Source organism: Artemia sp. Qi Xiang Cuo, chromosome 21 (genome assembly GCF_049724085.1).
Source record: "Artemia sp. Qi Xiang Cuo chromosome 21, ASM4972408v1, whole genome shotgun sequence".
NCBI classification, from domain to species: domain Eukaryota; kingdom Metazoa; phylum Arthropoda; class Branchiopoda; order Anostraca; family Artemiidae; genus Artemia; species Artemia sp. Qi Xiang Cuo.
Window position 1 is genome coordinate 26,745,486 of NC_142814.1, and position 27,544 is coordinate 26,773,029.

Below are 27,544 nucleotides of genomic sequence, written 5' to 3' on the forward strand. Positions count from 1 at the left end.
TTCCTCCTTTTTTTGTAAAAGTTCCCCTTCTGATGACGTTCCTAATTCTATGTTGTTCCGCTAGTAGCTAAGAGAATCCCTAGCTCCAATGATGTTCCTGGTTCTAGATTCTTGGGTTATCTTCGTGGAGTAATAAATTATACCTCCAATTTGTGGTAAAAGTCTTTCTAAGCTTCTGATCTTAGACTTTTGCAATGGTAATCGCAAAATTGTTTGTTGTTGAGCTTTTCAATTGCCCTTTGTGTTTTGTTTAAGGACGTATATTTTTTTTCGTTCTTAGACCGAGGTTTTAAATCCATTGCGCTTTCACCCTGTAAACGTTCGGTTGAATTGCACTTATACTGTTGTAGGTGTTGTATGCTCTACACACCTTGAGCCTAACTTGAAAATTTTTCTCTTTTCTTTTTAATGAGAGGAGGGATTCAAGGGTATCCCTAGAGGGGGTGAGGGGGGATAGAGAGATCTAACTGTTGATGAACCGTTAAAACTCAGTTTCAGACATTCTATGCCCCCCCCCGCATAATGGAAAGTGTTTGAAGTACTGAATCAAGTCCGAAAATACGTTATTGCTAACGTAGAAAAAATACATGAGAAGTTGATTTCTCTCTTAAAAAAATAATAAAAATTCAAAAGCGAATGACACTTTTTGACTCAAGGTTTACGTAGATATTTACACATGGTAAATGTTTTCTAGTCTTGGTAATCTATTCGCCGGCTTTGAATATCGTAGTTTTCGATTTTGGTAATTTTATTGCTATGCCAATAAATCTATTGTGTTGATTAAAGATCAGTTTTAATCGGGCAGCTAGGCAATTGTTCCGGCATCTTCTTTCTATTTTAGATCAAACTCCAAATAAATTGCCGTTAGGATTGTTTTTATGCAACAGCAACAGTCATGGAAGTCATGTGTGAACATTACAGCGATTAAAATTCTCATTGATGCAATTCGCGAATATTGTCTATCAAAGTGTTTTTGCTGTGTGTATATATAAACTTAAGGCAACTTTATTTCAAGGAAGTTGCAATACCAAAATCGGAGCTGATGTCACGCAGATATTCTGTGACACTAGCCCCAAAAAATGTCTTTTAAATTACAGTCGTTTTCCTAACATGTTAAAAAAGCTAAGATCAAGCTATCTAGTGGTGGTTGGTAGTATATGTATCAGTGTTTTTTTTTTGTTTTTTTTTTTGTTCTTTTAAGATGAATGCTTAAATTTTCTTTTGGCTGCAGCAAAGCATTTCTTTTTTTTTAAGCTGATTGTCTTTTTCCAGTTTGTTGTGTCAGACTAAACATGGTTTGTAATTTTTGATACGAGTTTACTTCATATGTTTTACTTTCCTTTTCAGTCTTCTGTTAAAGGCCTTACCATGGGTGGCCTAAATATCGTATCAGTTACAGATGACACTTGGATAAACTGGACTAATAACCCAAGGCCGAAGAAAAGGCGAAGACTTTAATAGAAGTCTATTTTAAACTTTTGTTACATATTCGATGTCCAAATATATAATTTTTTAGCTCTTAAGTTCTATTTAAGAATAGTTTTTCTCCAGTTAAATAGACAAAAAAAAACGAGAAAAAATGCTACAGATCTTTTATTTTTAAAGCTACTCAAATCCCTCATGTTTCTCTATTTTTGGCATATCCTGTTACTCATTATCAGAAGTCAGACCTCTCAAATTTAAGAAATTATCCAATATTAAAGCGGCCATCTTGAAAATAAGTCTCTTTGCAATTAAAAGCAACAAATAGCCCAGTTTTTCTTACTAACATTTTTTTTAAAATAATGTGGCGAATTTAGTGAACTAAATTGTTTCTTTTCTATTTTAGCACATATTTAATTTTTAATTTACATAAGATGCTAAAAATCTCGTTTATTCTTGTACATCAAGGCAGCCGAAATTCTCCATGCTGAGACATGGCAATTGTGAAAACGACGCCATATTGGAAATTTTTAGATCACCTGAAAAGTGACAATAAAAGCATTCTTGTGATGCAATAGTGGTTTAAAGTGATTGAAAAGTGTAAAAATAAGCTTATTATAATCTAAATTAAGTATATAAGCAGGATTTGATTGGTATTGCTTCCTATAAAAACCATGGAAAAGGTAAGAAATTTCTAAGTTCTTTTATAGGACTTTGATGTTAGTTTATGTTTGTTGATTAACCAAATGCTTGCTCAGGCATAGATCTCAAGCTTTTTAATAAATTTAACCTTTAATTAGGGCTTAAATCATAGTATTTCTTTCCTGGTGAAGAGGAATTGTGACTCTGTTTTAAGTCATTTTAGGGGTCCAAGAAAGGGACCATGTGTCTACAATCATTAAATATTGCATTTTCTAGCAAATGCTTGCTTGTGCCACGCATTTTCTTTCATTAATGTATTTTTAAGACTGTGCTCTTTCATTACAACCCTTAAATACCCACTTTTAAGTGCGACCCATTTTCAAAAACTTAGCCTAAAGCTTCCTTAAGAAATTTGGCTTATTTGTTTGTTAATTTAGTGACTTTTCCCCTTTCAGTTTTCTGTATTTTGAACAATTTTAGGGTAATTTAATCAGGCCATTATATTAGTAGTCAAGTTTTTATGAAATGTAATTGAGCAATATAGGCTTTTAAGCAAGCTTTGCTATCCAATTAATGCAATATTTTCCTTTCACTTACTATGCACCTATTAGTTGACAGTAAATTGTACTTAACTAATGAATACTGGAGCTCTATGATTATTTAAGGCCTAGACTAATATCTTTTGGTAACATAAGAGAACTAAAACTTGTCTGAAGGATCCACCCTAATAAAGAAAAGGTAGCCTGGCAACTGTCTGGGAGTAAAGCTCTTCTAAAAGAAACACTAATAAAAAAGGGTGGCAGTTTACCATTCAATTTCCCAATTGACACTTACCAGATAGGGTATTTTCAGCTCTGACAGTACCACCCTCCCCAATAGTATCAGACCTAGGTTAGCCCTTATAATATAGTTTTTCATTGTTTGATGTCTCATTTGAAGCCTAGATTGGGGGCTATTGAGAAGGAAACATGCTAAGAAAACAATTGTTACTTCATAATATGCTGAACAGGCCTAATTGCATTTTGCATATTTTGACTTTAGTTCCACTGATCTTTGTCCCCTATCCCCTAATATGCAAATATACAGTCCTATTATGCTCCCTATGTTTTTTGCCACGTCATTCAATCAAAAGGAGAGTGATCCTCTTGTTTCAGCCATATTCCCATAAATTGAATCAACTGTGATGAAATCAAGAAAAAGAAAAACACATGGGTAACATATAGTTTGGGCTATATTTTGCACAATAGGCTAATGACTTTTCATTGTTCTTGTAAGCAGGTGTTAGTTTACTTAACCTGTCAACAATATTATCTCACTGCAAATAAGTCAGTTAAATGAAGTGATTACTTTAAATTGCAGCTAGGAGCAATCTAAGGATTTCTCCTTGTAGATCTGCAGAATGATGACAAGTTGTATACAAAATTCATTAGTGACCAGGGGTTGTACCATGTTCAGTAGCATCCCCATTGAGCTTACACTATCTGGAGGACCACTCAGCTTCTAACCTTTGTTTGAAAACATCAACAGATTCAGTAGTAACTGTTTCATTAGATATTTTGTTCCAACTGTTGACAATGCATTATGAAGAGAATTGAGTGCAGGTTCAAGATATTGTAGACTGCTTGACAAGTTTCAGGTGATGACCGTAGTTCTTGTGTTGGTACCAACAATAGGGAATAATGCTGGGAGAGTATTAACCCTCAATAACTTGTAGGCTAAAATGGCATCCCCTCTATTTCTCCTGTAAACAACTGTAAAGAGATTCAGCTTTGATAGTCTTAAAGGGTTAGAAAGCACGCACATGCCAGATATCACTTTGGTGGCATGTCTTCAAGAATTTTTATGTCTTTTTTAAAATAAGGGGAGGCAAGAGACATTCCAACTTCAAGCTTAGGATGCACAAGTCCCTTATATAGAAGACTGATGACTTTAGGCAAACAAGTGGAAACAGTAGACTTAATCAGTCCCATGGTTGAACTAGCCCCAGCAGTAGACCTCTTAGCATGAGCGCTGAACTTTAGTTCATTGTCAATAGTGACACCAAGATCCTGGTCATTATTTACAGAGGAGAGTGGGTGGCCTAAGAAAAAATAAGAGTGGCAAGGATTCTGTTTACCAAAGCAAATGAAATGGCACTTGGCAACATTGAATTCAAGATGCCAGGCCTCAGCCCTTTGACCAATAATTTGAAGATTATTTTGTAGCAGGGTATGGTCTTCATAGGACAAAGCTAATCCAAGAAGCTTCAGGTCGTCTGCATAAAGAGTTGATTTACTGCTTATAATGAAAGGAGCATCATTGATGAAGATATTGGTACTTTCCCATTATATGGGCCTTTACAAGGAAACCAGTCACAAAAAAAAACCGTTTATGAGGGGTTAATTCAAGACACCACTATACAGTAATGCAATGCTTGGTGTGGTTTTCAATGTGTTATGATATTTAAACTGTTGTTTTTGGGGTTTAGGGGGAGAAAAGGTACCTAGGTTAGGTTACATATTTAATATATGAAATGCTTTTCCCCCCCCCCCCCTAATGTGCAAATATATAGCCCAAATTTGTTTATAAACTATTATATATTCATCCTATTTTATTAGCATTAACCAAGCTTGACTCTTTAGATAGGCCCATATAATGGGAAATTACCAAGATATTAAATAGTGTAGGACCCGAAACACTTCCCTGAGGAACTCCACTCAGAATATGTGTAGAGGAAGAAATAATACAATTACCAGAGTCATCAAATAACTGCTCACATTGAGATCAGAAATAAAGAAAATCAAGGATCCAGAACAGAGATTTCTCTTCAAGCTTGACTGCACATAATTTAATTGCAAGTTGCTTGTGACACACTGTCAAAAGCTTTAGAATATGTCAAGCAGAATCATGTCAGCAGGTACTCCAATATCAAGTAACTTGGTGATGTGATCATACAATTCAAGGAGATTGGTGTCAACAGATCTTCCTGAACAAAAGCCATGTTGCGAGTAGTATTGGTTGAAAATTTCAGCTCAGAATCAGCAACTTATTAACTAATGTGCAGGATATCTGGGACTGTGCATCAGGTGCTACATTTTTGAGTGGCATAATGTCATAAAGATTTAGGGTTATCCTTAACTTCCTCAGCAAATTTTTCCTCAAACCTTCTCTTCAACTCCTTTATTTGGTTGGTTGTTTGATTATGGGAAAAATTGAAGACTTGATCATTTTCTGTGGTCCTATTTTTTCTATAGTGATTCTATGCTTGGTGTTTTCTGTTGATTAGCTTGCTTACTTTAGTTAAAAAAAAAGGTAAACTTTTTGCTGGTTTTGCCTGAAAAACTTTGGTGCAAGACTTTTCAACATATGGAATTTCCGTTTTCACATTTGACCAGCTCTCGTCAATATCATCAGTAATAAGCTTTTTCAGAGACTAGTTTGTAGTTTTTATATATTTTTGTTGCTTAAAAAAGAGTTGTTTGGTAGGCAGACATAATTCCGAAGTAATTACTACATGGTTGCTATTACCAACATATGGGGTTATTACATTCTTAATAAGAAGGTCAGGGTTACTAAGAATAACCAGACCAAGAATGTTGGAGACTTGACCTTCCCTGAAACAAGTTGTGAGTTTGTTTGACAGGGAATTCTTAAAAATGTGAATAAAAATGGAAAGAAACATTAAATTCTGAATAGACTAATGGAAATATGCTGTATATTATCAATTAAGAATTCAATCAGTGGTATTTTATTGTAGTTTTGTGAACAGCCTAGGGCTATATCTAGGACCAAAAGGGGGGAAGGGTACATTGCCAGAGTAGAAAATATCATATTTGAATAGACTATTAAGTGAGGAATCAACTAATGTTACTCTTTTTTATCATAATGAATACTCCCATTTTAAGGGCGAATTGAGGGTAATGTATATTAATTTTCTAGGTAAATGTTAAACATGACACTCAATGCTCTCGCCAAACATGTTAATCGCTACCATTGCAAATTGTATTTTAAGTCTAAAAGTTGCACTTTTGCTAGTCAGATTATGACAAAACATATTTTTACTATATACTTCACAATGTATATATCTCTCAGTATTGTCAACAGGTGAGCCACATTCACCTGTTGACATGGTATTGAAGCCCGGATAAGACAAATTAAAAATTCCTTTCATTCAACAGGATTGGCAGAAATAAGCCAAATTACACATTGCTTTCAAGCAACATATGTAAGTAAATAAAATGAATAAAACCATAAAAAATGCACCTTACATTGATGAGAAATAATATAATTCCCTAAAATCAGCAAACCTTCACATATAGCTTAGGGCTATATCTGGTCCTGTCAGGAGAGGTGGGGGGGGTGATGCAAATACAACAGTAGTGGTTATTATATTTGGAAAGAATATTGAATGGTTTGTTTCTTTTATTATTTTACAGCATAAGTTTACATCAGCAAAATTGACTAAAACTAAAAAACAAAATTGAATATGAAAGAGGAAAAAAGTGAAATATGCCTTGCTGAAATTGAGCCAATTCACTTTTGTTGGACAAAAGTGATAGAGAATGTGCAAAGAAAGCCATGTTGAATTCGCCCCGCGACTTTAAGCAATATGTGGGTATATATTTGGGTTTTAATCAAATTACCATCTTGGTGCTTTACTTGAAAATAACCAACTGTAACAGGAGCCTTTTTTTGCAATGGAGTGCCTTGATTACTATCAACAATTTTCTCATTTATGCAATAACATTGTTTTTATTTATTACTTAACACTTGAGATTATAGGCTTATTGCTACATTGTAAAGTAATTGAGGTTTGTGAATAATGCTTTTGAAAAGGGATCAAATCCTTAATTTTGCCCTAGAACAATTAGATTACTGAACATTAATTGGCTGTGATAAGTTAGTGTTATAAAAGTGAAGCATACAGAGATAGATCTAAAGTAGTGATGAAACTCAAGGAAAGTATATTAAGTCTCGTGCCTTTGCCTTTGTCAGGTATAAGAATTAAGATAAACATGTCTAAAATCCAAAGAAAATTATAATATGGCTTAAAATTCGACTCAAATCATTGTAATTGTGTTCTGAAAACCTAGATTTGAAGGAAAGGAGATTCAAGCCAAAGTTAAGGTTTTTTCTCCAAATTTCAGCAAGTTAATATACCTGTCTTCCAAACCTCAAAGATAGGGACAGGGGCTTTCTGGGGCATAATTTTGGCATTGAATTTGTTACTAAAACTTTTGTTCTCTCTTGCTTGATTTTTCCAAGATAGCGAAAAGTCAATCGTCATCTAGGTTATTACCAAGTGTTTACTTCGTAATACATATAATTTAGATGTATAAGTCAAGCTAAACTTAATGAATATGTTATTGTAAACCAAAGGCTGACAGGATCAATACAAGATACTAGGGTATATAGGAGTGCTGTTATTGATGTTAAAAGTAAATATCACCATCTAATAAAATCTAGGGTTAATCTAAAGCTGAAATTTAGGGAGGGTAATTGCCTTCCAGCAAACTATGACAATGGTAAACTCCAGGATGATAATCTTAGAGAAACTTCCCAGGAATGGTTGAATTTTAAACTGGAGAGTTTAAAATTTGACAATATAGAAGATGGATGGAATAATTTTTGGAAAATAGTTTTGGAAGTTGCTAATGATGTTTTAGGGAAGTATGTTAGAAACACAGCTAGGAATATTAATGAAAATGCTTTATGTTTATTAGAGAGGAGAGCCGTGTAGGCCATGGATAAAATTGCTGAAGATACAGAAGATGCAGCCAGACAGCATAATTGTAAAATAAATAATAAAAAAATGTTAATAAATCGAGAGGGATTAGTCAATCTGATCTTTTCCAGTTGAAGATTAAACCAGGACCACAATTAGTTATAAGGAAAGAGAGATAGATAAAGCATTTTGAGAGTGTGCTAAACCATGATAGAGCTACAGTAAAAGAAATAGAGAAGAATGAAAAACGCTGTGACACTTTAGATGTGAAAGAAGATTTGTTTTGTGAGGAAGAATTAGAGACAGTACTAATGGGATTGACAAATAATAAGTCCCCAGGTGCTGATAGTGTGGTAAATGTGATGAGTTTAGAAATAAGTCACTGATGTGGTTTTAGGAAGGGCAGAGGATGTCTTAGCCAAATTTTCACTCTTAGACTAATAATTGAGAAGTGCCTGAGTCATCAAACACCTTCAATTTTCAGTTTTGCAGATTATGAACAAGCGTTTGATTCAGCTGATAGAAGAGCCTTAGCCAGGGTCTTATCTTTGTATGGCATACCAGACAAATACATTAATGTGATTAGGATTATGTAGGAGAATAATGTTGTTGCACTTAATGTAAGAAATGAGGTTAGTAGCTGGTTGTGTACTAAATTGAAGTTTAGCAGGGTTGTGTTCTATCCCCAATTATATGAATGATGTTGATGGGCTTTGTCTCAAGGAACAGAGCAACGGCAATGGGGAGAAAACGGAATAAAATGGGGAAATAAAACTCTCCTGGACTTCTATTATGCTGATGATTCAAGTAGTCTAAATGAAAATGTTAGAAGAATGAATAACTTTTAGAGGTTTTGCCAGTTCTATCTGTCTATTTTGAAATATGTGAAGATGAAATGGTGATCTTGGGTAACAAGAAGACTAATCAAGGGGACAGCTTCACTTACCTAGGTAGTATTATTTTGCGAACCAAGATTAGAATATTAAAGGCTACAATAATAATACTGATCAAAAATGGTTTAGAAGCATGTGGGCTCCGAAAAACGGAGGAAGATTTGATCGATGTTTTCCAGAGAAATTGCCCGCCGAAAAGGTAAAGTATTTTCAGGTTTGGCATAGGTAATAACAGTAGTCAAGTATGGTTCACTGACTGTTTCTCAAATCGTATTTGAGCATGGAGTTATGTTTGTCCTTGTGTTCCCACAACTTTTCTATTTGAAATACTTAAAATCCCATGAGAACCCATCTTAACAAAAAAAGAAAAGTATTTTCAGGTTTTGGCCTAGGTAATAACACTGGTCAAGTATGGTTCTGAAGAGTAGGCGCTTCGAAAAAAAAGGAGGAAGATTTGCTAGATGTTTTAAGAGAAATTGCTTACAGATTGATTTGGGTACCCGACTGACTAACCGTTTCTAAAACCGTAGGCTGTACGCAGGGGCGAATCTCCAGCATTTTTATTGGGGGGGGGGGGGTCAAGAGGGGTCCATATCTGGATAGTCAAAGGGTATGGGATGTATACTAATCACCTGTGTGAAAAGTGCGGCATAGTCCCTCTTTCTACGGTTATGATCAGAGAAAGGTTGAAATGGCCAGGACACGTTTCGGCTATGAAGGATATTAGTGTCCTTTTCGGCGAGCCGTCTAGGGCGGAACAAAAAACAGGTTGTTTGAGGCTGGGGTGGGAGGATGTTGTAAGGAAATATTGAAGGAAAATGGGAACTTCCTGGGAGGGCTTAAAGAGGGAGCCTTTAAATAGAATGGGATGGAGGAGGAGCGTGTGTGGCTGTGTTGGCCTCAGGTGGATTGGTGCTACAGTGAGTTGTTCGTAGGACTAGTGGTGTAAGGCAAGAATAATAAGTTCTTTACTGCCTTAGAAAATTGTTGAACTTGATTAACGAAACTTTCAGGAACTTTGTCTGCATCTTAATTTGGCTTAAAGATTCTTGGAAAATAGGTCGTAATCTTGAGCATAGATCTAACTAGTTTAAAGTTTATTCTGCTCCCTTGGGAAGCCTTTAAACTAGAACTTAAAAGATTGAATCTACATCCTGTATTTGAGCATGGAGTTTTTTTTTTTTGTCCTTATGTTATTTAAAATGTTTAAAATCCTATGAGAACCCATCATAACAAAAAAAAAATTCAAGTTCAGCGTAGGGTCTGCTTCTCTTGGGCAATTTGTCCTTCCAAGGTAGTTTTAACTACTTAAGCTGGTGGATTCTAAGATAAACTTGAATTTTCACTCATAACTAGGACCCGTCACATAGACTTTTAAACCTTACAGGGACGGAAGAACTAGATGTGAGCATGAAAAGGCTTTTCCAGTCCCAATTTTAGGCAAAATTGCAGTCTAGCAGCTTTTCTACAACTTCGTATTTTGTGGAATTAGGCGAATAAAACTTGGGAAATCAATTTCCCTCCACTCCTCCCCCTTGATTACATTGAATTTGCTTGAGCGGAAAAAAAAAAACGTTTAACTAGACAAAGGACACTTTCAGAAATTGGAACACAGCTTGAATAGGGGTCAGGGAAGCCATTTTGACTTTTTCCAATTTTGAACAAAAGTTAAAAATTCGACTACAATCCTTAGAAATTGCTTGCAAAGTCCTTCTGTTTAGGGGAGACAATTTTAAACCAAGCTGGAAAATAAAAAAAAGTGTTTTCTTTAAAAGTTACTGTTGGACAAACTTGTTTTCCCAGAATATTTTATGACTAACAAATTGGGGATGGGGGGCTATTTACTTAGGTTAGCAGGTTTTGGAAGTCAGCAAATAAAGTTTCACCAAACAGGTCAACCTTAATTTTTTTTTTCAGAGTTAGCTGATCAGAACTGCCCTTCCAAAATGATAAATAAAAACAAAATCTTCCACATACAGTAGGTAGGAAATATAGATATACAAGAGAAATTAGCTTATACAGGATGTAAATTTAAAATGAGTGGAAAATGCCATGACGAAAAACCAGAAATGACAATGTATAATAAAGCCAAACTTAACACAGGCACAAATTGGGGCTGCTACCCTTTGAAAGCCTAGAGTGTCATTTGTGTTTTTGCCCTAGAACTTCAGTTACTTCATTCTAGGGCCAAATATGAAGACTATTTTAAATTGGTAATTTCCATAATTTTATATCCATATTCAGGACAATTCTAATTAAATTGGCTATCTTGGAAATTCGATCTGATGCCATGTGGGATTGGGAGAGTACGGGGGGCATTGGAGGGTAGCATGTTGTCCTTTAACCAGTTTGGTCTTAAAAAGATGCATGATGGTTTTTTTATAGCAATAAGCCCTCTCTTTTGTTTTTACAACTATCTGCACGGTAAAACCAGGAAAAAAATGTATCAGTATTATCCTTCTTGGTTACTACCGGTATCACTTTCAGAGATAGTATCTACAACCTAAATTTCGACCTGGAAACTGTTTTCCAAGTCCCCACATCTGCCTTTTCCACGGCTGTATAGTTTGTGAGATTCTGTGAAAATAGTTCCTAGACTTCGACCATGAAAAAAAATCCATCAAATTTATATACTTTCAATTCTGTCAGCCTTTTTAAGATTTATCGCATGACTAATATAGTTAAATTCAAGCTTGAAAGTCTTTTCAAGTTTGAACAAGAAATTCACAGATAATTTCAAATCCTAGCATGAAAAAGCTGCGATTGGAACTAATCACCTGGCGAGACCTAATTTGGAGCATAATATCTATTCTTGTAAGCCTCACACAACGAGGTCAGCTCTGAAAGTTAGCATATAACCTTCAGTTCACAAGAAGGTATTGTCTTGTGGGAAAGGATAGAAATAGAAACTCAAAAATACCTTCCTGTTAAGAATCAGGGGTTAAGTACTCGAATGTGTATCAATGTTTTTCAACTTACCTTTTTGTATTGACAAGATAGAAAAATAGTGTAACAGGCTGTTAATAATCCTTGAATATCAATTAAAGGCTGGCAGGTGAATGTGTTTCCTCTTCTTTTTTTGAAAACCATTCAGAAACAGTAGATAAAAAGGCTCATGATGTGGAACAATATGGATTGTAAAATTTAGAAGAATCATGTTCTTGTTTCACAAGAAAGTTAAACTACTTTACCAGACTGCTTTGGTGTATTATTCATTACTGTATTTCCTGGTTATACGCCAACCTTTCAAATTTAATTGTTCCTTTTTTCCAAGGGCCTGGCAGTAATATGACCTTGCTTTGGTTGTATCCCATTCAAAGCATTCGATAACTTGTGTGCCCTTATGTCTAATGTTCCACTTACAGTCAAGCACTTTTCACATACCCCCTTTTGAATAGCCTATCAGCCATTAATACAAAAAAAAAGGTTACACCAAAGAGATTAGTGGCCATTTACTGGTCACCAGGAGCTGAAAGAGATTGATTTGTAACTTAGATTTCCAAAACTCTAAAAATTGGTAATGAAGTGACGTTTATGCCTGATCTGGTTAAGTTAAAGTCAAACAGTCCTAATGGCTTTTTGCAAGTTTTTAGGTTTATGTCTTCTGCCTAGGATGGATGTAGAATGTTTTGCTCAATTGTAAGAATGCTAATTTTTTCTGTAGGGAAGAAATTCATGTAAACTTATTTTTTTCATCACTGAATGTACATTGCAGTGGTTGCTTTTTTAAATGCAAATAGTTAAACTGTTTATTAAACTATAAAAGTTATAACTAGTCAGCACAAGTATCTAACCCTTCACCCCTGAAGATGAACATACTCTGCGATTCTTGCTTACAAGTGACTTTGTAATTGAGGAGGAATCGCCAATCAATGAAATCGTGAAGCTACTAGCACCTGGGCTGTAAAGGTAAATGATCTACAATGCCTTGCATTAAATCTTTCTGGGTGTTGGTACCTGCCTACCAAATTTCAAGTGAATTTGGGCACTAGTTTTAAAGGTAGATGGTGCCTAGAGTACCTTACTTCTGAAAACTCGGTCCCCTAGGCCCAAGGTAATTTCCCCATGAGTTTCAAATGAATATAAACGCTTGCTTGATAAGGCTGGAGGAGAGTATATCTCTGAAAATCATTATTCTCATGTCCTGCTGACCAAAGTACTTGTCCCAAAAGATTTCAAGCCGGTTTATTGTCACTCTTCGTTTCTTCTGAAAAATCTGGAGGTGGGTGTGGTGTTGAAGGTTCCATTGGGCGCCTTTCGTTCCTCCAATTATACAGGTTGAAAATAATTGTATGACTCCACTTCGGACAGGGTGCAGCAAGCCTCCATTTCTGCTGGAAAGCTGGAAGTTACAGGGGGAGGGGATGTTGGTGGCACGAAAAGCAAAAATTGAGCCTTAAATCACAAGGATTGAAAACAATACAACTTTTTTATTAAAAAAAAAAAAAAAAAACTACAATATGCCGACTTTTCTTCTACAAAGCTGATGGTGGGAGCGATGAAGGGTACGGATGGTCCATTGGTCCATTTTGGTTCTACAGCTGTATATATTGAAAATCCTTACTTGATTCAGGTTTAAATTAGGTGGAACGCACCTACTGTTTTACTTAAAAGTTTGTATAGGGATGGACGGTGAGAGATATCCAGGGGGGTCCACTTTGTGCCTTTGTTAACGGAGATCGATGCTCCTTGCTTGATTCTGCTCAAACAAGATGCAAGGATCCTATTTTTGTTCTAAAAAGCTAACAAGGAGAGGGAACGGGAGTGTAGGAGGTGCCAAAGCCCCCTTGTTTGTTCGTTTTCTCTTAATAGCAATTGGACATTTTCAGAAAACACATAGAAAGACATCCATCTCATAGGTGAATTTTATGCCAATTGTCAAAAGCAATTGGTCTCATTACATAAGAGAGTTTTTAATAGATAGGTTGAATCAACTTCAATTTTGAAAAAACAACAATCCACAAATAATCTATCTTTAAACTTCTGAAAGTAATTCAATATGCCCATGACAAAAGTGGGAATTGGTGGTTTTGATAATAATCGTCACTTTAGATTTATGTTTTATAGAATTAAAAATTTTCCTAAAAGATTGTTTTTCAGGATTCAGGTGAAAGTTCAAGTTCTGGCTCTGAATCAGATGGGCCGAGAGTCCATGGCAGACGAAATGAAGATCAAAATTTTTCAGCCAGTGACAGCGAAAATGAGAAAAGGTTAGTATAGAATCAGTAATTAAAAAAAAGAAACTTGCTGGGTATCTACCATGTCTGTCAGTGGCCCTAAGTGTAATAATAAAATCACTTTTCTGGGTAGGAGGGGAAGAACTGAGGCCATTTCTGTCAAGATATCCTTAGGCAATTTCAAAAGTTTTTTGACCCTTTTACCTAAAAAAACCTTGCAAATTTTTTTGAAAACTTTCAATTTGAAAATTGGAACTGAATTCTTGCAGGATATCACAATCCTATGTGTTTGAACGTACCATTAGAGATGATGTGCAGCCTATTTTGAAAATAATTTATTCAATTTTGGTTTTACCATAAGTAGTTCAAATGTCAAATTATATGTATTATATGAGGGGTTTTCAAAATTGATGAAATGTTTTGATGTGGAAGCTTTTGTTTTTGATGTATTCAATTTGGCAAGCTCGAAAAACTGTGGGCTATTGCTCCGTTTGAATAATACATTGATAGGGGTTGTGACAAGCCGGGTGCAAAGATAATCCAGACTCTTTCCTTCCAAAAGTTCCAAATTGATCCTTCCAAATTGATCTTTTTTATTATTATTTTTTCGGACCTAAATTTGGCCCCTGCTCCATGTGAGTTTCTCTCCCCAGTGGGCTTGCAAAGAGATAAGGAATCTCATATTGAGCAACTGTGTAACCTCACCGACACTTTTAATATTGTTTCCTGATTTATTTTACGATTTGCTTAATTCAGATGGTTTTTAAGCTGTTTCAAATGGTTCTCTTTGCTTCTTAATTTCCAAAACTAATAGCATTGATTAAGTAATTGATGATGACATGAATTTTCTTCTATAAAAAAGTAAGTAGTTTATTTTCAAGTAATAATTGTTCTCGTATATGCTTTCACACAGACGAGACTTGTCCCAAGGTTGCTTCGAAGCATCCTTCCCTCTCCTGAAGATAGATAAAAAAATGGTGACCTAAAAGCAGACCTTTTTTTACAATCTAAACTCCCTACCCACATCAGGGCTCAAATATGTGTTTACCTAGGGCTAAATACATAGTGCAAAATTTCAAGTAAAGGTTTATGATAATAATGGCTGTAGTCTTTGAAAGCTATTAGACTTGAACAAAAGAGACCAAATCGAGAAGTGAAATTAATTGATTTTTAAATGAAAATGTTGATCAAACAAAGGTGCTAACGAATTTTTGCATCTTCAAAATAGGTACAAACAACCAGAATTTTCAAGGGGGGGGTGGATACGATTTCTCTTAGATAAGGGAGTATCATGAACTTCAAATAAAATATTTTCAGGTCACAGTTTTCAATTTATTTGAGTGGGAGATTTTTATTGCACATGTCGGGTTTGGAAGAATTCGATGCCCTTCTTTGTGTGTGGGTATACATCTTAACCTGATAATGCATGAATAGTCTTAAATTAAGTTTTGACAGTTTTTTTGTGTATTTTTAGTGAATAAGATTCAAAAGCAAGGAATTTTTAGTGATTAGTAGAAGTTTTAATGTTGATCAAGCCTTGAATGTCTCAAATTGCAATGTTGATTAGACTTAATTCGCTGATGAATATTTTTAATTTACAGTTCTGAGTCCGAAGAGGAGTCACCACGAGGTCATAAACTAAGTGATTCAAGTTCTGAAAGTGAAGAAGAGGAAGAAATTCCGAAGAGTCGTCCACCGGCTCGAAAGGCTCCGAGGAAGCCGGCTAAAAGAAAAAGAAATGAAAGTTCTGACGAGGACGATGATGACGAAAGTGAAGTAGATGATTACCTTGAAGAAACTAAAGGGTGAAACATTTTTTTTAGGAGAAGGTGGTTTTGGTAAATCGTCGTTTATAGTAAAACATAAAGTATATATTAAATGTTTTGCTCTGCAGGCCGTATATTAAAATATTTGTAAACTTAAGTATCCAGATTATTGAACAGCAATGAATAAACTGCCCTATGATAATTATATTTGTGGGTGCTTCTATTAAACCCTATATAAAATGCCGTTATGTCTGGAGCGTTAACGTTCAGCAATACTTTTGTATCATTATACCAGAATGGCAAATAAAGTAAAAATCTCAAATATCGAAAATAGGCTGCACAGAGTGCTCGTCATCTTGCGGGATAAAAATTGGGAACAGGCCAGATAAAAACAGCAAAGAGCTGGTTACTAAGTTAAGCACGATTTCGCTAACGTTTTACGATTACAATTACTCCTATTAGGAAAAATTTTTGAGTACCCAATCTGTAACTTAAGCTTAGCGTATATCAAGAACTGTATACGAACGAAATCGCTGTAAATTATTTGTTATCGAAATTCTCAATCAGCTGATTTTATTTTTGCTGAGACTTCAAGAGTTGAGACGTCTTTTTTAGTTCATGACTACAAAAAAAAGAGATTAGAAAGAAGTTTGATCGTAAAAATTACCTTATTCTAAAATTTATTCATTTTGTAAATTTTTATCAATTTCCTTGGCGCTTTGTATATTGGCCTTAATTAACGTAATCAAGTGTATGATACGCAATTTATCTAACTAACAACAATGGCATGTAAATTTACCTAACAGATTGAAGAATATATCTTGTATTACTTCAAAGATGACTAACACTGTACTTGTATTTGCGCTATACCTGTATAACTGAACAATTGTTTTGTTACCAGGTAATTCGGAAAACATTTTTGATAAAACCTAGATAGAGAACAGGCGTCAAGACAAAAAAAGGGTTCGACTTCAACTCTCCCTGGCGCTTAGACTGGGAAAATTGATATGCTGCTCGGTTCTCAGTGTCTCGTTTAGTGATCTCCAGCCATTACTTATCTCTTCTTTACCAGTGGCTTCAAACGTCCCCAATTGGCCCTGGCTTCGTCTTGATTGTACTGAAACCATGTGGCAGTTCTAAGATCAAACCAGGTTAGGTGGCAGTTTTTATTAGTGTACTTATGTCATGTTTTTGCCGGCAGTATTTTTGGATTTCGGCGTACCATCTGGGGTTAGAACGTTGATAATTTGTCTTAGGCAGGAGTGGTCAAACCTCTATGAGACGTGGACAGTCGCCGCTTTCAGAAGCACTTCGCGCAACAGTATAGAAATATAGAGCAGACGATTATATTGTAGATCTGAACTTTTGTCTTTAGGATGACTTTTCTTTCTCTTCATAGATTCCATGACTGAAAATCAGGTTCGACGGAAATGGTCTAGTACAATCCTTCTGATCAATTTTGCGTAGAACTATTCACTTTACGAGTGAAAGAGTAAATTTATTTATTAAGCTTAAATTTCTTTCAAAATAATTTACGCTTAATCTAGCTATGTTTACAGTTTTTCAAACAACTTGATAAGACTTATACTTTCTATGGTTTTACTAGTGTTCATTCATGCAGGACCATGTAGAAGTACCGAAGCCGAGTGCCGAATGCCGTCCGATTCTCTTCAGTATTATAATCTCTTTCAACTCAACCTTGAAGAACTAATGCTTTGACCACATTATAGCTACACTTGAAGATTAAGTCAAAATTTGTGACTACAGCGTCAGTTATATTTCGCCTTCATACTTTACCAAGTATTTGTGACCATCTACAAAGAGAGCTTGGCTATAAGGCTGACTCATCAAGGAAAGTAGAATTCTGTCCACTAGACTTGACATCCTTCGTCCGTGAGGACTGGGTTTGAGTCCTGGTGTTGCTGGTCATTTAGTTTGGAACGCGGGTCAATGACGTGACTCTGTAAGGTCAGCTAGAGTCGACCCAGCTCTAAATTGGTACCTAGAGAAATCTTGGGAAGGTAAACAGGAAGGGTGTGCGAAAGCATATGATGGTTGGCCCCAGCCTCCCTTTTTACTTCCTGCCTGAAGGACCATGAAGATCAGCACCGTCGGAAGAGACTGTAAAGTTCGGTGCCGTATTCTTTACCTTTTCCTTGTATAATTGTTTTTATGCATGCACAGTATAATCTTGCTCCAGCGTAAACGTTTGACTATTATTTTCTTCCAGTCGTGTCACTAGTCGCCGTGCTGCAGCTGCAGTTAGCTATAAAGAAGAAGAAGAGGTAACAGACCCTGAAGATTTGATAGAAGAACCAGTTGAAGATTATCCTCAAGGCTATCAGGCTGAAGAAGACAATGCTGAAGTTATTGAAAAAGTTCTTGACTGGAGGATCGGAAAAAAAGGAGGTAAGCTCTTTCTTAGCAACATGGCAGATATTTCTTGGAAAATAATATATAAATTGTCCTTCAGGTGTTTACGCTTGGTTTAAGATAAAATCCTAGTCAATTACATGAAAATAAGAATCGACCCAATTCAGAAAAAAGTAATACGGTACAGACACATGAAAACGAGGAAGATCCTGTACTTTACTTTGAATGTGGGTACAGAAACTATAATTAAGATGAATCAATTCAATTTTAAAGTGATTTTTTGGTGGCAAAGATATTTTACTGAGTCTCGACAGAATCACGTCTTGGATTTTTGGGAAGGGGGGTGGGGAATTCAAATGGATATTTTCTCGTGGGCTTTCTTTCAAGGTTTTGAGCAAGATTTTGGCCTAAACAGCTCAAATAACATATCTAGCTTTTTTTTTGGAGGAGCTGAAAATACTGCTCACTGTAATCCCAACTTTCTTTCCCTGAATGTGACCTTGTATACCGTTGTTAGAAATCTTTTTGGATGCAGTACAATAAAATAAAAGTAAACAAATATGTGAATATTTCTAAGATGTAGATATTAGGTATATTAATTAAGTTTTTACCAATGGAAACGAGTATTGATAATTTTAAAAAAGCATGATGTCTGTACGCGTTTATAATGAAAGAAAGGCGAAGAAGTTTTAGCAAATCGTCTGTTGTGTTACATCGCGTTTTTCTCTAAAGAACATCCATACATGTCTTCTGGGTTGGCATCCTCTTCCTCTCTGCGCATGCGTAGAAATGCTAGTGAATATGCCATTTTGAAAGGTTTGTGGATGTCTGACTGATAGGAGAGAATAGTGAGAAATCCTCCTTACTTTGTTCTTGAGGCTCCCCACTCTTTCCTCCCGGGTAAAATTAAAATTGTGTTCAGATCAGTCACAACTAATAAGCTGCGAAAGTTGTTTTCCGACGCATAATTCAGTTTTTGCTCAATAATGCTTTCACATTTTTTTTTAGAATATATTCTCTGGGGTAACTAGTGGGTCATTAACGTGAACTATATACTTATGCGCACTGAAATTAATAATTATTGGCAAAATGATATTCAGAATTTGGAATTATAATTAGAGTTTGAGTTATAATTTGAGATATCAAGTTTTTAATACTGTATCTTATTACCTAAAACTGTTTATAGTTTTAAGCCAGGGTGTATTTTTGCTGCTTGGATATTATGATCAGGCATTAAAATGGCGTAGCCCATGAAGAAACAATTTTTGCCCGAAAGCTTAGTAACTTTATCATCTCTGATTTGCCCAAGGTTTAAAAATATGCATAAACGTGTCATTAAATAGTATCATACTGTGATAAAACTCGAAATCCCTTTACATAGCTTTCAGTCAGATTTTATTCAGTATATTTGAAATATGATTTTTCAATATAATTGAGAGGGGGGTTTTTGGTGGCTAAGAATAGCTAACGGTATGTATCATTGGAGATAATGGTATCACAAGATAATTTCTTATGAATGATTCTATTTTAATCCAATCTGTAATATTAATTTATTATGCATACTGTTATTTTTGGGTATAATAAGGGAGACTCATTTCTTATGAGATTCCATTCCAGCTCTCCCATTTCAATGTGACTTTCAGACGTTGATGTACTGCCCAAGCATGATCATCAGAAGGAACTCTTAACTTCTTGCCTCTGTCCCTTCCCCACTTAAAAGGCTTGAGAGACTCTGCAAAATCAAGTCTATAAACCTGTGTAACTTAGAAAAAAATAAATAAATTCATGCTTGTCTCAAGGGCTCGTACCCTTTTTACCAAACTTGTGAAAAGTGGTTCCGAGGCCTCTAACTGGATCCTAAGCCAAACTTAGATTATATTTTCAAAATTGTCTCTTCACGTGATCCGTAAAGCCTTTCAAGTAAGAAAAGGGTTGATATATGAAAGTGAAAGAAGTTTTGTTGGCTTGGGTAGTAAATTTTTTTTTCAAATTTTGAGAGAGGTGGCAATTTTGTTTGTTGTTCAAGGAAAATACCAAAAAAGGTATTTCTGAAAAATAGGGAGAGGAAGCAGGGGTAAGCAATTTTTATTCACTTTCGATGACGATTATCCAACTTAGAAGGATGCGATGAGTCGTAGATATATTCTTGAAAGTTCTATTGACCGAAATCATTTGGACACAACTTATCAATACGCGTTCCAGTCTACTTTTCCCTAAATTTTTTTTCCTGAATTTTGCAGCAACGGGTGGTTGTACAGTCCCGTACGCTGTTGAAGAAAATGGTGACCCAAACGAAGGAGTTGACCCTGAAGATGAAGAGAACACAGAGCGTCAATACCTTATTAAATGGAAAGGATGGTCCCATATTCATAACACATGGGAGTCTGAAGAGACGTTAAAAAATCAAAAGGTAATTTGACTTGTATTTATTTATAGTGCGATTTAAAATTGACGAAGTGCAAAAAATTTAGAAATTCAATATCAGATTTTGCTTCACTTTTGCCTGCAATTGTATATCGCTTCTGGGTCCTCAGAATGTCACGCTGTCTCTATAAAAATCAATAACATTTTTCTAATTACTTTCATAAAATACTTTGGTACTCAGAAAGGAGTGGACTCGCTTTTAAATTCTCCCATAAAGGCAAGAAAGTCGATAAACTAAAGAGACCTGAAGCTACGTTTTCGAACGGGATATATGTGAGGTTTAATAAACGATTATTTATTTAGTGCGAGATAAGTCAATCGAATGTGTGAAGTCATCTGAAAGAGGGGGGAATTTTCTTCTTAATCAATTTGAAATTCTTGCGCGAAAAACTTGAACTGATTGGTTTGAGAAATTGACGGTAACTTGAAACTCTCATTTGAACAAACCGTGTGGCAATCGCTTTATAGAAAGCTTTATAAGAACAGCCATCTGAGACTGTTAAATGTTAGATTTTATGGCAAAATAATTGGAGAGAAGCTCATTTTTCAGTAAAGAACGGTCAACTCCTAAAAGTTTACAAGAGATAATGTCGAAGGAAAGAGGACTCGTAGAAGTTAAAATGTAACTGAAGTGACGCCAATGTTAGGTTGTTCACAAACAACCTGAGTCTAGATTCAATAGAAGTGAACAACCTGAGTTTAAGAGTTTTATATTGTTCATAGTATTATAATTGAGACAAATCAAAATAGGAGTAGAACGGTGTAGAATGATGTTTTTTTTACCTTGAAAAAGATTTGGGTAATTTTGCTTACCGTACTGTATGCAGGGTTACCAACTGTAGCACGGAAGTGCTATTTTAGCTCTATTACAGTCAATTTTTGACTGTAGTATCGAAAATCGCTGTTTAGCACGCAAATCTGGGCAATTGTAGCACTTTAAGAACTGACCGTGGAGGCAAACCTGACTGTATGTGTTAGTTTTTTCTACGGTTTGTGGAACTATAAACAGAAGTGCTGCTAGTCAAAATGTTTGGAGGGAGTGGGGCAATACGTTTTAATGAATATTATACCGTACGAGACCGAGATTTTCGAAAAAATTGCGAGAACAGATTTTGTCCTTCATTCCTCATTTTTACGATGAACAGTCGCAAGACATTGAGGGACCCTCTCCTCGCCAATACTTAACTCATTTAGAGACATTGACTCATTTAGAATTCCACTCAAAGACAAGCATAGGATTTCCAGGGAAGGTAATATAAGATATACATTTTAATAAATTACTATCACAAGCCCCGAAAGCCCGAAAGGCTAATAAGTAAATACAGGACAAACAAAAAAAGCCTAAAAAGAGCAAAAGCTAAAAGACTGGTAAAATTAAAATTTATTGCAATGAAAATCCATTCTTTAGTCATTATTTAAACAGAGATTAGTCATAGCATGTTAAAAAGATATAAAAAAATAGAGGGCGATATATCCCACGCTTCAAATCCTTTGGATTCAGCAGATAGACAAAGAATTTTCAAAGTGTGTTTTATGTATAAAATTGAAGATAAGTATGTAAAAGTTATTATGACGCTTTCTAAAAATGGAGGTACCCATCTCAGTAGGTGGTTGTTCAAAGTAGAGTCTCTGTTCTTTCCTCTTTCATTTAGAGAATTTTAGGGAACTGTGCTTATAACCTTAAAAAATGTTAAAGGTATTGCAATGGGATGATAAGATGATATCTAGCACAGATCAGGCCGGCAGTCTTCGGATTACTTATTCGGGAGTACTGTAGATGAGTGTAATACACGTTCACAAAACCCTAACTAACAGGGTGTGAAACTGAATCTTTGGATAATTGTCAAGAAGATAGAATATTTTGCACAAGGACACTTAGGATAAATGTGAAGAAGATGGAATATTTTGAGTAAGGGGACGTTGCCCCAGCTGTTTGAACCAGCGGAAGAAGGAGGCACATTTTTAATTTCTTGAATGGTGTCATAACCAAGAACTGAGGATCTAGGTATTATATAGAACCCGCCAGAGTCTGTCGGACGACACGCCTAAAAAAAACTAGCACAGCGTACGCTTTTTTTGTAAAACCAGGAAAAAAATATTTTCCCCCTTTCTCCAAGCGAAAAAATTTGGAGGCCCAAAGAAGCCCCCCCCCCCCCCCCCCCGAAAAATATTTTCCTGAAAATTTTTGCCCTTTTTCACAGCCGTGAGGTAAAGAAGGATATACTTACCAATTTATAAAACTTGTCATCATTAAAATAAAACCTACTGACTGTATGCAATCTCTATTATGAGAAATGATCACTTGCCTTGAGTGTTCAGGCGTAAAAACAACTGATAAAACTGACTCTGACTGTAAAAGTACCTTGGAAAAATACTGACATCAGGTACCCATTGTACAGCATCATGTGATTGTTTATAGATTAATTCCTGGGAGGTGCTGAATCGTACCAATTATATAGAATAGGAGCAACAAATTAGAACATGATTTTGGTCGGCAAAAGAGTGTATGGGAGTGTTAATGTTTGAACTTTTAACATTCGAAATTACATTGAAGTGTAGCTAATTCTGACTCAGAACCAAGAACACAAATTGACCTCTTTTTTTTTCAGGTGAAGGGCATGAAAAAACTTGAGAATTTCATTCGTCGAGAAGACGAGATCCGTATTTGGAAATCACGTGCTAATCCTGAAGAAGTGGAGTATTATGAATGCCAGTCTGACATGACGAAAGACTTGTTGAGGGTATACACTGATGTAGAACGCATTGTTTGTAAGGAAATTAAAATCCTGCTATTTATAAGAAGAAAAATTTAATTTTATTGTGCTTTCACATAAATTTTTAAAAGAAGATAAGAAAAGGCTCATCATTATTTCTGAAAATTACCATTGAGGCATTATCTTGGGAGTCGAGTCAGCTAAGGCAATCGTCTGCTTTCTATGGACATGTTTATCAACTCTTTTGTTTTTCAAAAGAAGTTCTTAACTTGATATTTCTGTTCAATTTTCTTTCGTGTCTTCTTTTCTTTATTTTACTTGTTCTGTTTTTTTTGTTGTGTATACCAGGCTTTTCAATAAATTAAATAAATAGAGAGAAAATATCATCTTTAGCGTCTAAAGTAAAGTTTTAAGTTAATAAGACATTTACTGGGTATTGTGATTGCTTTCAGGCGACTCAGCGCTATTATTATCAGAGTTAATCAATAATAAACGAGACGATTCATAATTGGAAAGTCCTGAATTTTTGAAATTCTTCTTTTCTTGTATGATGGAAAGGCAGTATGGCCTTCGTAGAAAAAATGAACAAACCAAACAATAACATCGACTGGAGATGAAAGAAATCCTATAGTATATATAAACTAGCTTAAAAAATGGATTTTTCTAGAATTTTGAACTAAATCAAAGAAGGTTCATTAAAAATGTATGAAATAAATCTGTAAAACAGTCTTATTAAAAGTTTGAATATTCAATATTTTGTGATAATTATATAGTGTGCAATGGAAAAAACTAAAAATGTGAGGGAAAATACTGGCCTAATATGAACTTTTGTTGTGTTTCTTGCCTTTTTCTCTTTCTAGAAAAATATTCTGATCCCAGCCCCCCCCCCTTAAAATAAATATTCAGGTGTCATTCCCTCCCACTTCCATGAGATTGAAATCTATCTGCATTTACAAATAGAGCTGCTACACAGACAAAATGTAATGTGCGTATTATAAAAAAATCGACATGACAAATTAAGTAAAAAGAGCTACATAAAGTAAAATTACACATAAGCCAATTAGAATATTACAATTTTTTTTTATTTATTATAAATATAAACAGACTATCCTTCAGCTCCTGGGGAGGGGGCTCAAGCCGCTCTCCTTTCTCCTATCTTTGCGTTGTTTTCTAAAGCTGTGAATTTTTGTAGGTGAGAGAACTACCCCGACTTCAGACGAACCCGATTATTATATAAAGTGGGATGGTCTTCCCTATTCAGACTGCACATGGGAGGATGGGAATCTGATATTCAAGAAGTATCCAAACAAAATAGATGAATTCAGACAAAGAGAGGAGTCCAAGTGTACGCCTTCAAAGCAAACCCGAGCTCTTAGGCATAGACCCAAATTTCAACTTATTAAAGAGCAGCCGTCCTACTTTGGTGGTGAAGAAAAAGTGAGTATTGTCTCCTCTTTAAAAGACTGCCAGAGTCCAGTCGCCTATTTTGAGTTATCTGACCTGGCATTTTCTAGATTATCATTCTTAAAACTTATCCTAACATTCAGAACGGTAAATTTGTTACCAGTCAATTGTACATTCTCTTGTTTTTTAAATAATTTTGCATAATTGCTCATTTTGATTCATTTGCACTTCGAGTCTCAATGGTAGATCATCCCATACTTTAATTAAAAATATCATTAGGGGCCTCTCAAGGCCTAATGTTATGTAAACACTTAATAAAATTCTTGTCTAAAAATTTTGGCCCTAAATGATATTTAAATATGGAACGTTTTGAAAAAAAAAACATTGCCCCATCTTGATCCTCTATAAGGGGCATTCAAAATATGCTGAATTTCTGTCATCAATGTAATTGCAATCATTTTGTGGGACGCTGAAGGAGTTGTATTTATATACGTTTTGAAGGTCGAAAAATTGTCACAGGACACAGTTATGTCAAAGTTTTGAGCAAAATGAGAGCACAGTTAGTTAAAAAGCGTCCAGGAAAGCACCATCATGGAATCCTCTTTCATCACGGGCACGCCCAAGCGCATTCTTAACGCGTTATAAAAGAAGTTTTGAGAGAGTTTCTGTGGGAATCGCTGTGACAGCCAGTTTGTTGCCCGGATTTAGTCTTGTGAGTGTGAGTACCTTGTTCGTGAAACTGAAGGGACAGCTGAAAGTTTTTTTTTTTTTTTTTAATGGCCCTTGTACTTTTTGCAAATAGTCTTATTCCGTATAAGTTGCATTCGCTTATGATTGACGACACGATTATTGGCATATACGATGCAGGTAAGGTAAATAATACGGCATTGGTTTTTACAGTCCCTACCGGCGGTGCTGATATCCGTTTCTCGGCCCTTCAGCCAGGAAGTGCAATTGGGGGCTGGGGGCCAACCATCCTGTGCTTTCGCACACCCTTCCTGTTTACCATCCCCAGATTTCTCAAGGTACCCATTTACAGCTCGGTCGACTCTGGCTGAGCTTACAGAGTCATGCCACTGACCCCTGTCCCAAACCAAATAATTGGATATACTAGGATTCGAACCCTCGCCCTCTCGAACAAAGAATCCTAAATCCAGCGCACCAATCCACTCGGCTAGGACGGCACCGATAATGGACTGCCACTCCTTGGAATTTTCCCTAAGATCTCGAAATATCAATCTTGGGTTTGGGATGCTGGGAAACGTATATATAAATACAAATTATCATCAGCATGTACATAAAATGTTGTTTTGCAAGCGAATCTTGGGATGCGGCTAAATTCTCAGCGGCAGCCAGTAAGAAACCCCAATATTGAGTTTTGGATAGCTGCGATATTAGAATATTACACAAAATCAAGCCCCTGTCAGGAAACTAGAAAGCAAAACACTTTTCTTCCAGATAAAAGGTCGAACAAAGCGGCATGATAATTTATTTGTTTGCGCAGAGCTGTATAACATAGAGTTTTTTTTTTCTATTCTATTATTTTGATTATCTGTTGTAAAAAGTGCAATCAGGGCTGCTGTTATATTTTTAACTTTAGCCTTTCTATCTGCGTCTGCGTGTATCTGTCAAGTGCATAATGCTCAATAGGTGAAAAGTATATATTTGGAAGTCTGTAGGGGAGTTTTCTTTGAAAACCACTCAGTATTTCATTATCTCTTGAAAGTGCTTGCGACCAGAACGTTTTTCCAAAATACATTTATATCTATTTAAATATCAAGATACGTTACCTGAGGCACGTAAATAGGAATTTTGCTGGGGGGCTCAAGATATAAAGAAAATTAATAATTTGAATAAGATGTGCCTGAAAATTCGGGAAAATTTACGTATTTGGGGTCCATGCCCCAAGACCCTCTGCTTGCGTCCCTGCCTCACTTCATCCGCCCTTTTATTAAATAAAATTTGGTGTGGAGGCTAACTTAATTCATTTTATATGCTAAAAGATGTATAATGGTTCTTACATTAGCATTAATTTTCAAGATAAATCAAGATTATATTGAACTTAATTGTAATAAGGAATGTAAAATTCCTGAAGGATAGGAGATCGTCAGACTATTTTCCCTTTAGTTCTACAGGAAAAACATAAGCTCAATCCATACTTACACACAAGATGGAGAAAGGGGACAATTCTACTTTAAAATCGCCTGAAAACCCCTCGAGAATTTTTAAGAATTATGGGCCTAATTAATGATCATGTTTTTTGTCAGTGTATAGACGTTATTGCAACCGAAACCAAAGAAAAAAGACGGGTTTTGATATCTTTTGTTAGATAGCTAGGATCAAGGAAACTGGAAAACGGCAGGCAGAAATATGTCGTGTTTTGTGGGCTTTTAGTTTGATAATCCCACTAAGATTCGAACCCATGCATCCCTACGGTCAGGACTGTTTTGTTGCTTAGAACTAAATGCACTTTTTCTCTTCTTATAGTCGCTTATACTACGAGATTATCAATTGGATGGCTTAAACTGGCTTGTTCACACTTGGTGCAAAGAGAACTCTGCCATCCTGGCTGATGAAATGGGCTTAGGAAAAACAATCCAAACCATTTGTTTCATGTCTTACCTGTTCCATACATATGAACTTTATGGCCCATTTTTATTAGTTGTTCCTCTTTCAACTATGGCCGCTTGGCAGAAGGAATTTGGTCTTTGGGCACCAGATATCAATGTTGTGACGTATATCGGTGACATGCAGTCTAGAGAAATTGTAAGTATTTCTACCGATGTTATAACTCCAGTTTTTGAATAGTTTGTTAAATATGTTGCAAGAAGGTCAGAGAAAATTAAGAAAAACAAAGAAGAGAAACAAGAGTCTAGACCTACTTAAAATCTTGGATCGATTCACAAATAACTTGCTGAACTCCCATCCGATTGGGTTGGCTAATTTGAGACTTTGTTATTTTCGGTATGCCTCCCTATGTGTCATAGGCTTGGCACAATGTATTATTTATTTATTTATTATTATT

The 27,544-nt window shown here is 35.6% G+C and overlaps 2 protein-coding genes across 2 annotated transcripts in view; both read left to right on the forward strand.

Moving 5' to 3' along the window:
- mRpS11 (mitochondrial ribosomal protein S11) overlaps positions 1 to 1,523 on the forward strand; it is a 59,666-nt gene extending 58,143 nt beyond the window's left edge. Inside the window, exon 5 of the mRNA XM_089106572.1 lies at positions 1,348 to 1,523. Within this exon, the coding sequence (XP_088962698.1) occupies positions 1,348 to 1,458 (111 nt within the window). The 3' untranslated portion in view covers positions 1,459 to 1,523. The remainder of the gene's footprint in view (positions 1 to 1,347) is intronic.
- A 388-nt stretch (positions 1,524 to 1,911) lies between these two features.
- Chd1 (chromodomain-helicase-DNA-binding protein 1) overlaps positions 1,912 to 27,544 on the forward strand; it is an 82,073-nt gene continuing 56,440 nt past the window's right edge. The window contains exons 1-8 of the mRNA XM_089107179.1: positions 1,912 to 2,105; positions 13,762 to 13,871; positions 15,440 to 15,643; positions 17,835 to 18,013; positions 20,218 to 20,387; positions 23,011 to 23,170; positions 24,308 to 24,552; positions 27,007 to 27,285. Coding sequence (XP_088963305.1) covers positions 2,097 to 2,105; positions 13,762 to 13,871; positions 15,440 to 15,643; positions 17,835 to 18,013; positions 20,218 to 20,387; positions 23,011 to 23,170; positions 24,308 to 24,552; positions 27,007 to 27,285 — 1,356 coding nt within the window. The 5' untranslated portion in view covers positions 1,912 to 2,096. The remainder of the gene's footprint in view (positions 2,106 to 13,761; positions 13,872 to 15,439; positions 15,644 to 17,834; positions 18,014 to 20,217; positions 20,388 to 23,010; positions 23,171 to 24,307; positions 24,553 to 27,006; positions 27,286 to 27,544) is intronic.